The sequence below is a fragment of the Gymnogyps californianus genome, chromosome 2 (assembly GCF_018139145.2).
Source record: "Gymnogyps californianus isolate 813 chromosome 2, ASM1813914v2, whole genome shotgun sequence".
In the NCBI taxonomy this organism is placed as follows: domain Eukaryota; kingdom Metazoa; phylum Chordata; class Aves; order Accipitriformes; family Cathartidae; genus Gymnogyps; species Gymnogyps californianus.
The window spans coordinates 134,190,377-134,205,087 of NC_059472.1; the positions used below are offsets into that span (position 1 = coordinate 134,190,377).

Genomic DNA, 14,711 nt, shown 5'->3' on the forward strand with positions numbered 1-14,711 from the left:
AAGTGATACTGAGCATTTCTGACTTGTGTTAGCTTTAGAATGGACAACATAGTTTCATTACTAGGATTTCAAAGCACATCTGTATTCATGATTTTTAATACCACAGTAACTTGTTTCATAGAAAAATCTTATACTTTAATTTTCAAAATATACCACAGTTCTATTTACTTTCCAAAGCACTCAAAAAGTTTTCTCAAGAAATTTTACATCAGCTCCTCTTTACTCAGAAGCCTGAACATTCTTTCTCAGCTTCATTCGTCTGTTGTTCAATTTTCTCTAAACTTAATAACTGCAACAACAGTGTGAAAAATTACCTTTTTTTATACAGAAATGTGTGCATATATGCACGTATGTGTGCATATGTGCACACAGTAACGCACAGAGGTGCATGTGGACATGCATGTCTACTTGTCAATGTGTAATGTTAGCTGATCCACATACAGAAATGACCCCCAAGTTTCAACATTAGCAAGTTGCTAGTCACCAAGTTCCAAATTTTAGGCAGAATCCTCAGCAAGCTGAGTCCACAGTAGAGGAGCTGGAATGATTACCACTTCCTGATTCTTTGTTCCTTAACTCATAGTTCAGAAATCCTCAAAAATTACTAAACACTGAAAGCTAAAATGGAATTTTTCTTTTTCATGTGTTAAAACCTTACAAAATTAGTATTTTTTCTGTCAGATATCTCTTAATAAAAAACCCCACTATCAACAAGCCTAGTATGGTATGGAATTTATCCTTTGTGAAGGATAAAAGTAAATAAAACTTTAGAAGGTTGCATTGGAAGTTGACCTCCAAGACTGTGACTCTGTTCCTGCATACTCAGAAACAGTGAAAGGGAACTGAAATATATATGCATCATCCAGCCAGCCCATCAATATCTAGTAATATCATTTCACTTTGATATTGCTGACATCAGTAAATAATGGACCCAGCTGGACCAAAAGTGTAGAATACTTTTGTGTGAAAAACCTCTGTATATGAAAAACTATTTCTCCCTGGTATTATCTTCACTAGAATTTAATAGGAGCATGATACCAACACCAGTAGAAATTCTCTATTCTACATGTTTTTCAATAATTTAGATTAATTCTTTTAGCTAGTGTTGCAACAGATTTTTGTCTGCAGATTTTTGTCTACTGTGTCCTAATACTCACAAGCTTGTATTTCAGAATGAATCCATTTCAAAACAGGACATAAAAATGCTCAAATAATTTATTAGTTTAACAACACCCAAGTTATTAGCTAGCAGCTAGTGAGCACTTCTCATGCTATATGTTAGCTTTGGTAATTTTTTTGTCGTTTCTGAGAAATGTGAAGCTATATTTCCCTTCCAATAGTACACAAAACAGCTTCTGCAAAGCTCATTCTGCTATAACAATTGCACCCATGTTACTTTCCTCAAAAACAGAGCTCAGGTAAAAAACCCAAAGTGGGACAACTAAGAAATGTGCACATTAGCACAAAATATGTTCCTATCTAACTGTTTCATATGCTTATTGTAATGTACTGTCTTCTGTGTCTTTGAAAACACAGTATGATAACGGCTCAGGTTTCATCTCTACATTTGTTATCAGCTTCTGAAGACTTTGAACTGATAGTGCAATAGTGCTAAAGAATTCATGAATGAATACATATGTTGCGTGCTGTCCCTCTTGCGAAGAAACAAACATCTACTTACCCCAAGTCCCCCACAAGGCAACAAGGAAAAGAGTTTTTGAGACACGTTTCCTATATATTAAAGAAAAAAAGAAACAATAAGCATCATTTATCAAAAAGACATTTAAATACTGGAACAGTAATCACTCTTTACTGTAATTCAGATTTCGGTATCACACAATGAAAATGCCATATACTAGTATAAAAAATATTAATAGAAAAGCAAAGAAAGCAAATCAGCCATGGGACATTTCAGGTACTCTTTTGCAACAGTGACAAACCTTAAGATTGGTAAGCAGTAGTTTCAAAGGAGTATAATGATCGAATCTCCACAGAAAGTCACTCTGAACTAGGGTGACTAATCATCTCGATATCTGTAGCTGATAAGCAGCTTGTCTAAGCTAGTCATCTCAGCTTCTTCTACAGTCAGTGGAGTGAGGTAGGCACCTCTACCCAGCCTAGATGACTGATGGGATGAATTATACTTGAGAAGTGCCTGTTTCTTTTCACTGACAACAGAGGGAACCTCATTAAGCTTACATGAAACTGATAACTAATTTCTTAACTTCATCTCTCAAAAAATGTTTCTCCTTTGAAAATTGCAGCCTTAGTCCTCCTATCTATGCAAAAATGCTGTTCTCTTCATTTACATACCATCAATGAATATATTAATATTTTAAAAACATAAAATGAAATACTACTTGTTTCAGTAAATACATTCTACTAAAGGGAACAAAACCTTAACAGGCTTTAGAATCTAATTTCTAGCTTACTCTGCTCTATACATTCGATAATGTGATAGGGTTTATCTTAATATTTATACTCACTTTTTATTCATTCATGTTTTCTTTTTTTGTACCACTAGACTCACTGTTTGTCTTGATAAGGACAATATGAAAACCGGGTAAGGATCTCAGGATTTGATGCAGTTCCTATCCCAGTGTGTAATCTGATCCTACGGCAGCTGTGGAAGAGAACATAAGCTTTTCCCCTGCCGTATCACAGAACTGGCTTTGTAACTTTGCCATCTGGAGGAAACGTTAGATAGCGAATCACTCAAGTTATCTAGAGGAGCCACCCATTGTTATGGAAGGGGCAAACGCTGCAGTTACTCATGTTTAGCAGGTGCCAATGAAATGCAAAAAGACAATTATAAGCCATCATCTTTGAAGTACAAGAGACCAGACGGCAAGGTCTGAGATGAAGAAAGTGCTTTACGCTTCGAGTAAAATCCAAGATGCATTTTTAACCAACTAGAGGCCTTTGATCAGTTTGCACAGTGTGCGAGAGAAGCCAAACAAAACCTCCTGTGGAGCTACCAGGGGAAATGCAGGTGCAGCAGCTATGCAGAGTATTCTCATACTGTGAGTCCTAATGGCCCCAGACATGCAAGGAAATGTTGGCTGCAGGAGATTGTCAGAATAGAGGTACAGGAGGATTTTCCAGATCTCTTGCTAAGCAGATCCAGGGACCAATGTGAACAGCAATTTTTCACTTTTTACTGTGGGGAAGATCAAAAAGTCTTGAGCAGATAACTAAAAAATTAGTGCTGTTAAAGTGCCAGGACACATTAATGGAAACATAAGCTGTAATTTGAGATAAAAGAAGGCAATATTAGAATATAGAACGACTAGACCTTTTTTCTTAAATTCCATTGCAGAGTTAGGACGTAAGAGAGAACAGATGAATTTTCATTTATCTCCCTGCAGCCGGGCACATTGTGCATGGTAAACACTACTAAAAACAACAAACACAAAGTAAAAACAGAAAAGCAGATGGTGAGGAAGGACACTAAAATCAGTCAATAGATAGTACTAAAACGGGGGAAAAAAGCATGAAGCCTTTTCAGTGTATCAAGAAACTTTCCAGGATACTGACTTCTTATTGCACGATAGTCAAAAAAAAGCAGATAACAGACTTTGCAGAACAAGAAAAACATTGAGATTTCATGAAAAGAACAGTGGGGAAAGGTTCTACAAAGAGAGAGCGAGGCCATCACTTAGCTACCCTCACAAAAGAAAAGAGCTCACAACACTCTTTGCCATAAATGAAAATCAGTAGCAAAAAGCAAACTCTGAAAATGAATCGAAGTGAGAATTTCCCATAATTTTTGGAGTTGATGTCCCAGCAGAACTTGGTAAATAGCAGTCATTTTCCAGTAACACCCTTCCACACCCCAGGATACCTCCATAACAATAATAATAAAAAAAGATATTGGGATACTTCAAGTAAGATAGAAGACAAATTTTAAATAATCATACTTTTTTTGGCTTTGCATCAGGACAGAGTTTGCAGTCACCAGCAAATCTCTTGAGCAAAAGATCTTTTAGATAAGATTCAGTACAACAATTTACTGATAAAGCTAGAAAAATTATCCAAGACTTGTATTCTAAAATTTCAACCCACAAAGGCAGTAGAAGCCCGTTAGTCAAATTAGGTGCTGAGGCATCCATCACTGACTGAGGTCAGGGCCCCTACAGAAGTCAAGGAAGCTGCTCAGGAGGTTGACAATTGGGGACTGAGAGTCTAATGAGCAGGAAAAGTGATGGGCAAAACCTCTCTTTCAAAAAAATAAACAAATTAAAAAGTGTGTTCACTTGTGAAAAGGCGCAGTGCGAGGAACCCGATCGTTTTCAGTAGCATCCCTCAAGAATGAAGTCATTTCTGCTAAGTGGTCATTTTTTCACTAACTTGAAATTGCAATTGCACAGATGGTCTGTGAATGCATCTTTTAGTTGTACTCTAAATACTGCCTCTCTGTCAGGGATGTGTTGACAGTATATTTCTCACTTTTACAAGGTTGTAATCATTGGAAACTTGATTTTTAGAAACCCTTTCTTAATTATAATGGGAGAGGGAAAAAGCAAACAAATTTGTAAGACCTGTTTGATAACTGTTCTGCCCTTGAGCTTATTCAAAGAGATTTGAAAGGTTGTATTCTGTCACATGAAACCATAATGTGATGTGACACACAGTCTGCATATCAGTTTCCTTCATGTCAAGACAATGTAGTGTAACATAACATGTTGCTTAACACACCACACTGAAATACGATCAGTCAAAAGCTTAACTACGCAATAGTGTAGAAGTTGAAGTGGTCATTTGCAATAGGTGCATTTGTAGGCCCTGATGCAGGGAGAATAAAGCTAAGAGTTAAAGCCAGTTTATACTCTGAAACCATTAAGAATATGTGAACGATAACTGTGTGCATAATTCTCACTGATTTCAGTAGTTCACAGCTGTTTTGCTTTGCAGTCTTCCAGAACAGAGTTTTTTTCCTGAACAGGGACACCGAAATAAGCATTTATTGACAAGTAGCAGATTTCTAGCCCTAGTCGCACTTAAATTTAATTCCTTCAAGTGTTTCTTTTCTATTTGGAAGATACAGAAGTTGCTTGTTAGCAAAAAAAAAAAAAGAGCTTCAGACAAAGTAGATGTACTCTTCTGAACAGGGACAGGGAACAAATGCTTTTCTGGAGCACAAGTGGAGAACAAACGGTGCCTCTCTTTTTGGGTGGGTAGAGGAGTAAGGAAAGGAATGGTTAGGTCCTCCTTTTCATTAGGATGCAAAGCCATAATTTGATGGAACAATTTCTGTACGAAAAAAATGCACTTTCATTGAAATGTTTTATGAGACGATGTTGTTATTGATGAATTTTTGATGAGAAACATTTCCTTTAGATTTTTCTCCTTTACTACACATCATTTTGAATTTCTATACTAGACCAAGATGTTAATTTTAATGTCAGGATTGGTTAGGTTCAACCTCACTGAACTGGGGACAATGAAAGGTGGAACAGTCATGCTGCATTTTGGAAAAATGTAAGAGACAATTAAGTTCCTTTATACGAGAGTCTGGAAGCTCAAATGATTAGAGCTTCCAGCCAAAAAACAAGCAGATGCAAAAGCATGTGGGAAGGGTGTTTCATTGACTGTTGTCTTGGTAAAAGGCCATGTGAGATGCAGCAAGAAAACATCCTAGAAACAGAGACAGAAAAGGGCATCAAGCCAAGGATACACTCAGAATATACGATAGGAGTATGATCTTGATATAAACTTAGAGAGTAAATGTTTTGGACTACGTGTGAAATAAAAAAGGCAAAGAGAGTCAAGTAAAGAACTGTGGGCGAAGAAATGGTTTTCTGAGATTGGGTAAACAAAGCTTTCTGCATTCTTTATAGATAGGCAGAAACACAGTGAGGATACCTGGGTCCATTCCTTTTTTCATCTCGTAGCTGCAATTACACACTGCATCCCATATGCTGGTCAACCACTGAGATCCAAAATGGGAACAGTATTTTATATCAATGTACATTATATTAAATAATGTGAAAATTAAAATGAAATGAATCAAAACCAACAAAATTTAAATGAAATGCTTGACTCTATCAAAATGGAACATTTTGACAATGTTGATGAGCTCAAATCAAAATGTTTCCAAATTTTCATTTTGCAGGAATTTAGAGCTTTTTCTTGGAAACACTTTTTGTTTTGTTTTGTTTTGTTTTGTTTTGTTTTGTTTTGTTTTGTTTTGTTTTGTTTTGTTTTGTTTTGTTTTAAAAGGGGAATTTCCTACCTTCTAAATTCAAGCTCCTGAGAATCTTATCATACTGTATTTTTCAGTTTTGGTGTTGCCTTGGCTAAGAAGATGTATAAACTTAGATAACACTGTGATCAAAACATTTTTCTTATCTACTCTTATGACTCACTGAAGCAACAGTCTGCCTTACAGAAGAAACTCTTAGCACTAGTTTCCAAAGCAAAATCATTGCTATGTATTGCTAGAACTGTGGCAGCAATTTCTTTTGATGGCTAGTATTGTTTTTGTTTGGGTTGGGTTTCATTACACTTAGAAAAAGCTCCACCTCTTAGAATAAGTGTTATAAAAATAGCTGAGAATTAGAGTGTTGCATCCAGTGTGCTGGGACATAAAGGGCAGGATTTCACTCACAGATTATTTCCAAAATGCACTACTTCTTTGTGTGTTTCTTTTCACCTTCTCTGTAGCAGGTCTGACAAGTAGATCTGCTTCATGCCACACTCATGGCAGAGCTCAATTCAACCCTACTTCTCTGTTATAAAAAGCATACACTGAGCATTGGCTGTGCATGAAGATATTTGATGTGAAAATCCTGTCAGTTTTCTCCTATTCTGTACATCCATAGGTCCACTTAATATTTTAATGGGTTTTTCCCCCTGTTATTCAGAAAGATATCATATCCTGCATAATGGGAAGGCATTAAAATAAAGTTCACTTGTTAGCAAGACTTAGGCAAGGTATCTGCACTCAGCGTGGCTGAAATAATTGAAATAAAGCAAATGAGAACAGCAAACAAGCAATTCTGACAAGCAAGTGTATCTTAAACTCCCATTTTCAAATCAAAGAACACAAGGAGATAGAAGACCAACCATGTTCAAAATTGCCATTGACCTCCGATGGAGAACAAATTACAGTAAAGGGTCAACACTTTGATGATTTTTAAAGCGAATGTGGAGAAACTTCTATTGCCGCTTTCCAGCCTGTGCATTTTGCTAATCTATATTTGGCTTCCATTGTAACATTCTCCTTCCACGTAGCAATGCATTTGGAAAAAGTGAATTTTTGTCACACTGCTTGCCAAGTATTTTAAACTGACACCAGCTATGACTAATGACAGTGCTGGAATGTGCTGTTCTCAGTAGAATAGAGGCCTGTACAGACCTAGGAGTTTCCTGGGGTCCAGCTTCTGTCTGTTCAGGGGGCTGGTGCCATACAGCAGTGAATGATGTTCAGAGTGAACCAGCTGTATTTCCTCCAGACTGGCTTTTCGACCTCGAATTCGCTGAAAGAAAACAGCAGAGGCCTACAATATTCCACTGACAATATTTAGGGAGAAAAAAAAAAAAAAAAGTAAAGGTCCGAAATAACATTTAGTATGATTAATAATGGGTTGAAATTGCGTCATGCAGGAATGTGACACTGATTTGTTTATTAAAGTAATGCTATATGAAAAACAAATGCATGTGTGGTTTATCACAAATGCTTCACTTACTTAAGTCTTAGCAGAGTTAACTTAATACAGGGTTTCACATACAAGAAAAAGAAAAGATTCTGCCTCTTTTCTATATTATATTAAGAGATATAAACCAAAAGCTGAAATATTTCTCAAGTAAGAAATCTGGCTAGAAAAATCCTAGTTTAAAGAGCAAAAGTTATTCACACCTGTAAGCTGCAGATGTGTTCTGAATGAGGATTAATGTTTTTTGCACCACTACTAGTACTTGTGATTTATGCTGCTAGGAAGAACATGATCACTGTGAGGAGAGCCAGGGAGAAGAAGAAAATTAAAGTTTAAATGCTTTAATGAAACATTTCTATATCTTTTTATTTTTTTAATGTATGTTCAATATCCCAGGATCATTTTTGCTGTTACACATGCTGACTCACTTGCTTCCTTACATTTTTGTAAGTGGAGTTTGTCTCCTTAACTGTTTCTCCAGCCTGTACTCTCCCCACTTAAATCAGTGTTAAAAAATCCAGGATGTCCTTCTAGAAATCTGTTGAAATTTAATCAGTATAGGAAGGAAGGAAGATAGGAAAGAAGGAAGAAAAGATAAAACTGACTCTTTCTTATTCAGCAGATCTGTTCCTTGTATGTATTTGGAGTTACAGCTTGTCATAAAAATATTTACTTCTCTGCTTGTGCTAGTGCTGCACAGCCTTTGCAGACACAGCAAGATGAAGCAGATTTTGTTCAGGTTTGGGCTTAATAAACAGCACTGTCAACAAAGTTCTGGTCCCAAGATCATCTTTCCTGTTGATAGTGGATAACGTGGAGAGAAAACAGCCTATTTTTAAGGTCTTGGACTCTATTTGCAGATCTGGTCCTTATGAACACCTGGGGCAAAACCTCTCACAACTTAGACTGTGGATCTGTCCTACTGCCAAGGTCTACAGATAAACAGGTACAGAAGTTATCTAAATAGACCATCCTATTTTTAAGAGGCTGATTAACCTGTTACAGAAATGCCACTCAGTTCTAGTTTTCTTAGAGGTTAAGTTGCAATTCTTGTTATATCCATCACCTACTCATGCACATCAGAAAGCACCAACCTCTTCACTAGGAGATGAAAGCAATATTATAAATATTAAAGAGAATGTGCACTGCGGAAGAAAAGAGCTGCCTAGGGGGGGGTCAGAAGAACAAGCTCCCCCTCAGGGAAATGGTGGAAGCCCTATTTCTTGCAGTGTTTAAAACTTCACTGGACACACCAGTGGAAAAAACATTTTAGGGAATGATCCAAGAACTAAATGACTTAATAAATCCTTTTTCATCTCTAATTTCTTCAAGCCTCTCCCAGTCTCACATGAGAATTTGTAGCAGTGCACTCACATCCTTTTAACACACAGTTGCACAATCAGAATCAGCACATTATGTTACTTCATGGAGTCAGTAAACTCTGTAATGGTTCTTCTGGATCAGATAAAATGTTTATCTTCACAAGTGAGGTGACTGGTAATATTTATTCGTTCATCCATTCTCATTAAGGTCTATGTTTCTAATAAGCTGCTTTAAAATCTATATACCCAATTCTCCACAGCAAAACTTGGAAAGGAGGCTGGCTTTCAGGACAGCTAAAAAAAAGTATAAGAAAAGTAAAGGCGTATTTTATGAAGGTCACATCAAAGAACCTTGAGTAAAATACTCTCTGGTCATATATTTTCTACAAGTTATACAAAAACTCTTTAAGAGATGTTTAAGAGAGTTAATTGTCTGGCTCTTTTTAAAGTGCTATTAAATGCCATATCCCTTTAACTATAAAAAAGACACACAGCTAGCCATTATTCTTACAACGGGGAGCTCTGTGATATCCTATGGAATATAGTGATTTGCACTAACAGGGTAGGGTCTGAAAGTGGCCTCCCCAAAACGTTTTGCCAACAAGCTACCTACTACCCAATATTGCCAGCCAGGTTCTCCAGGGCAGAAACAGGTTGGGCAGAAACAGGTTTGGTGCAGAAATCAAGTAGCACCAAAGAGGATGCCCCACTCCAGGCTGCTCCCAGCAGTGAGGTCCTCGGAGTGCAGCCAACAGCTGAGCTGCCAGGGCAGGCACAGCCCAGAGCTGCTCTTTCTCCACGGCTTCTCCAGCTCTAACCTTGAGCATCGGCAAGCACATTCACACAGTAAATGGCAGGAGGAAAGTGAAGGGTAAACAGTGCACACATCTGTGCTGTTTCTGCATTCCCATCTCCTCATTTACTGTTCCTTTCATCCCACTCTTGCAGTATCTCTGCCTGTCAAGCCATTTTCAATAACATTAAAATTCCAAATATCTAAGGCTCTACACAAAGGAAAAAATAATTGATATTAAAAATTACCTGTAATAATTGCTAAGAACAGTCCTTACACAATGATGTCAGGATTTAGCAGATCTACAAAAGCACATGTCATAAGTCTGTTGCCAGAATCTGGAATCATGCAACTTCAGTTGTGCGAAGCGATAGTTTCTGGCTCTCACTGGCATGAGTTATCAGACAACATAACATATGCATTTGTATAACCTTACACATACACTTTTATCCACATCTTTTTTATTTTAAAGTGTCTTTCTTAATTTTCATTGGCCATGGTAGTATCGAAAGCCTAAAATGTAGAAGAAAGCAGAAAATTGGCATAAAGCAAATGAAAAAGGAGAAATAGCATAGGAGAACTTATGAACAGTATTTGTTTCATTCAGGGGGATTTGAATACTACATCCATCCATCTACTACATCCTTAGCAGAAGGCAAGTCATCCTTTTCTAATGTGCATGACAATTTGTGTGTTCGCTTTCTCCTCTAATATATGCAGTTCTCTCAACAACAGAGACATTTGTTCATTTCAGGAGAGCAAAATACTGCACCTGAGTGCTTCGAAAAATCAGTCTAGAACTAGAAAGTTATTCTCCCCACGATGGGAAAATGCTTTCACCTTTCACAGAATTTAAGGTCAAAGAGGACTGTCTAGTCTGGTGTTCTGTTTAAAATAGATGATTAAAGTTTCACACAGATAGCCTCTATTAACCTGAAGATTTTGGTTAGACTTTCAGCAGACTAAACTCTTGCACAGTCAGAGATTCAAAAAGACAAAGGTGACACCGCCTGTTTCTCTCTACTAAACTAACAGGAATTGTTGACATAGCTTAAGGAATATTTCTCACTCAGGTCTCTCAGTGTAAGGTGTCCATTGCCTTTCCTGCAGCTATTTATATGGAGATGGTGTCTCTGAAATTCTCTTAGGCTATCTAGTTTGTAAACAAGGTCTTCAGAGTTTTTCCTACTTTTCTGGGATTTCTCATAGTTGTTAAATTCTCTCTTGTTTTTCAAAACACACACAGATAACATGGATCTTTTGCCAGTCAGTACACCCACATCGCTTGCTCCCTCTCCGTTATGTGGGAATTGCAAACATATCTCTGACACGCATGCATTTACTCTTCATGTGTTTTGGTCCTCCAGTGCCTAACCTGAATATGTTCAACACTACAAAGATTGTTGTTCTTAAAGACTAACTTTTCCTGTATTATTTCTTCTTTAGTGGTAAACTGAGGTTGAGAGGATGGAATTTTTTCATTTATTTCAGTCTATGTGATCTGGCAGACTCAAAGGTTTTTAAATCTTTAAATTCTTTCCTTCTCTCCCCTTCGGTCCATGAGATGTGGACGACAGGAGGTGTAAGATGTCTCCCTAATCCAGAAAACTACCAAAATTCAGATCAAATTCCAGGCTGAAAAGAAAAATATTGCTGGACCACAGTCCCTACAGGAAGTAGAGGTGGGGGCACAAAGTGGGACCGTGTCTACATTCTTTTCTTTTCTAAAACTGTGCTGATCAGTGTAGCCTAATGTCAGTCATGTGTGCATAAATTATGGCCCCAAAGGAGTTATGTAAATACTTCCTCTCCCTAGAACAAGTAGAAAGCAGACACCACTACCAAAACATAATTCAGTCCTTTTTTTGTCCCAAAGGTAGGGCAGCTATGCATTGCTCTTTAGAGAAAATTGCAAAAAAAGATAATGGGTGTTTTTATGCCAATCTTTGCATCTTTTAGCTGCCCTGTTCCGGTGCTGCATTTGATAACTGTTCTACATCTGTCAGCCTTTAACGAACACAGAATAGGTATTTCAGTAAACATACACAAAACTTTTAAACTAATGCAAAAATATTGTGTCTGAATTTTATTTTTCCAATACATATATACCAGAACTATAAAAAAGTCCACTACGGCAGGAAATTACTCCACTTTCTTGCCCTGCACTCAGTCAGGGACTGGTCTCTCAAATCCTCCTCTCCAGGTCTGAATGTGTTTTTTCTTTGTCTTGGGGAAGCTGATGGGGGAAGTAATCTATCTATTTGGAAAAGTGATATGATTAAAAACAATTCCGAGAGCTATAACTAATTTCTCAATTCAGAAAAAATGCTCTAAACTGTTGTTTGAATAACTCTAGAGCTCAAATATCTATGGCTAGAAAGACAAAATACAGTCTGGAGAAGCAAGTCCTTTTGGCTGTGTTTGCAGCAGAAATTAAGCAGTGCCAGGAAACATTCCCAGGCAGAGGAACACAATCATCTGTACTATTAAATTGCTAAAGTGGTCCTTCACACCGTTTTGGCTGAGCAGCAACTAGCACTCTCCCAAACAACTCCCAGACATGGTTTGGTCACTGGCATGGGCCAGGGAGCATTCCTGGTAGTATGAACATGGGCCTTTCCATGCCAGTTGGCCACAGCGGTGGAGAACAGTCCCAGGCACATTTTATTTTGTAGTGAAGACATAGCTTTGAGTACCCCAGTCAAACCTTGTTATGATTTTACCAAGTTATATTTTAAAAATGCTATGCATATATGCTATTTCAAAAATGTTACCAAGTTATATTTTAAAAATGTCTAGATTAAGTCTAGCTTAATCTACCTAGATTAATCTATTAACTGCAGCAAGCATGGTGTCAGCCCAATATATATGACTTCCATCATCCCATGCCCAGTTAGAGATGACGAATCTCTGTGCACTTGCCCAGTCGTCTCTCCAGGGCCACAGATCTGAGCTGCATGAGAGGGGTTAATCCACACCATGTGATTTAGGAACCACATTTTGCTCCCTGCTATAGATAACAAAGATTGTATAGATATAGATGTTCATTTTCATAAGGGTTTCTTGTTAGATTAAGGAAATAGGGAGGGCCTCCTGGCACAAGCCCGTGGCTATGGATACACAAATTGCAAGGTAACAAGATCTGAGCTACCTCTGACTGAACTAGTTTTGATCCTGAAACTCCTCATCAGACAAAGAGTGGGACTGCAGCCCTCTTGTGGGACTGTTCTTTTAGTAAAAGAGAATAAAAGAAGGTTCACGGTTACTGCAGAGGATTTCCTAAGTGGCTGTTGCAGGTTGCTGTTCCTAAGCTGCCCTTCAGACTTGGTGCATGAGGCAGTGCATGTGGTAAAACCTGACCAGCGATCTCCCCACTCCTTCTGACAGAAACCATGGGAAATTATATTGAGAAATTATATTAAGAAACACTAATGTCCATGAGGGGGCATTCAGAAGTCAGTAAAAGAAACAGTGCAGTTGCCCATGATGCTTTGACTCCGCTTCCTCAGTGCGGTATATTCCAGAATGCAGCTTAATGGTGGCCTATTATTTCTTGAATAATGCAATAACCACTCCGTTAGTGACATGAGGAGTCATATATTCAGCTGAATAACTTTTCTAAAGAACCAGAGCACCAATTAAGTGAATCACCACAGCCTTCCTTATTTTGAAAAGTGAGCAGATTTAAGGACGTGTTTAATGTCAAGCAAGTGCTAGAGAATTCAGTGAAGCAAAGGACAGATTGCATCATCAAATATAATCCTGTCTTTAGCTACATAAGAGGATCAAGATAAACACCAGATCTATGCACCAGCTTCACACCGAGGTTCCTCAAAGTTTTATCATCTGAGTTTACATTTTGACAGCTCATTTCACATTCCAGCCTCATTTCAAAGCACACAATGGGTGTCAAAATTAACTGAATGCCATTTGACACAAAGTGAGTTATTTCCTCTCTGCCCACTCACTGGATTTTGCAAGACCTAATAGGTTATATTTCAGTTTTTGAAATTGCAGAATTGTAAGAGGAAACTTTAGATCTTCCAGGAAACTCTTGGACTGCATGCACCTCAAACTAACCTATACCACTTTTCCTATTTACACCTTTTGCAGATCCACACAATTTACTGTTCAGCAATATCTGTTTACTACTGAAGAAAACAATACATAGTAGCACATTGCATTTTACTTATTTTCTCTCTTTTTTGTCTTTTCTTTATAATACAGGTCCTGAGTTAAGAAACTAGGCCTTATTTTAGTAAAGCACTCGGCTGTGTGTTTAACTTACTCCTTAAGTATGTGATCCCACCAGTGAAACCACTGATGTGATATGTGGCCTTAAGGGTGTTGCTGAAAGAAAGTCTTCTTGAAGATTGAAAAAATTATCCAAGCTAAAAAAAAGAATTAGCCTGTTAGAGTGCTGCCATCTAGTTAAATGAGTGTATACAACAAATCCATTTATAGTGCTTGCAATATCTCACTGCCCAGTATGCTAGGCTACCTGCAGAAAATCTTCGTGGACAGTCACTAATAGCTAATCAAAGGGACCTATTGTACCAATTCCTTTGGGTCTGTAAAAACCTAAGTATATAAAGAAAAGTAATTAAAGAAAACAGAGCATAAGAGCCCTGGCAATTTTGGGATCCTGCAAAACATAAGCAAATTTGTGTTGAACTTCGTTAACTTGTGCTGCAATGCAGTAAGCACCCTCAATTGCCATGGGCTTCTGCAGAAGTTGACAGTGCTGCACAACTCATGAGAAGCAGTGAATGGTAGGAAAAGGCTGTTTTTCAGTAACTCAAGTCATATATGAACCTCAGAGCCCATATTTGATTTAAGCATGATGCTTTAATATGCAATTTTGTGAGGGAAATCAAAGCAGAAGAAAGTTCCACATGTGCTCTGATATTGTCTAGAAGATGGCGCTTGAATGGCTCA

At 37.7% G+C, this 14,711-nt stretch overlaps 1 protein-coding gene across 1 annotated transcript in view; it reads right to left on the reverse strand.

The window, feature by feature from the left end:
* Positions 1–14,711, reverse strand: part of HDAC9 (histone deacetylase 9) — a 488,764-nt gene that overhangs the window by 123,792 nt on the left and 350,261 nt on the right. The window contains exons 16-17 of the mRNA XM_050892726.1: positions 7,361–7,481; positions 1,682–1,731 (exon numbers count right to left, since the gene is read on the reverse strand). Of these exons, the coding sequence (XP_050748683.1) occupies positions 1,682–1,731; positions 7,361–7,481 (171 nt within the window). The remainder of the gene's footprint in view (positions 1–1,681; positions 1,732–7,360; positions 7,482–14,711) is intronic.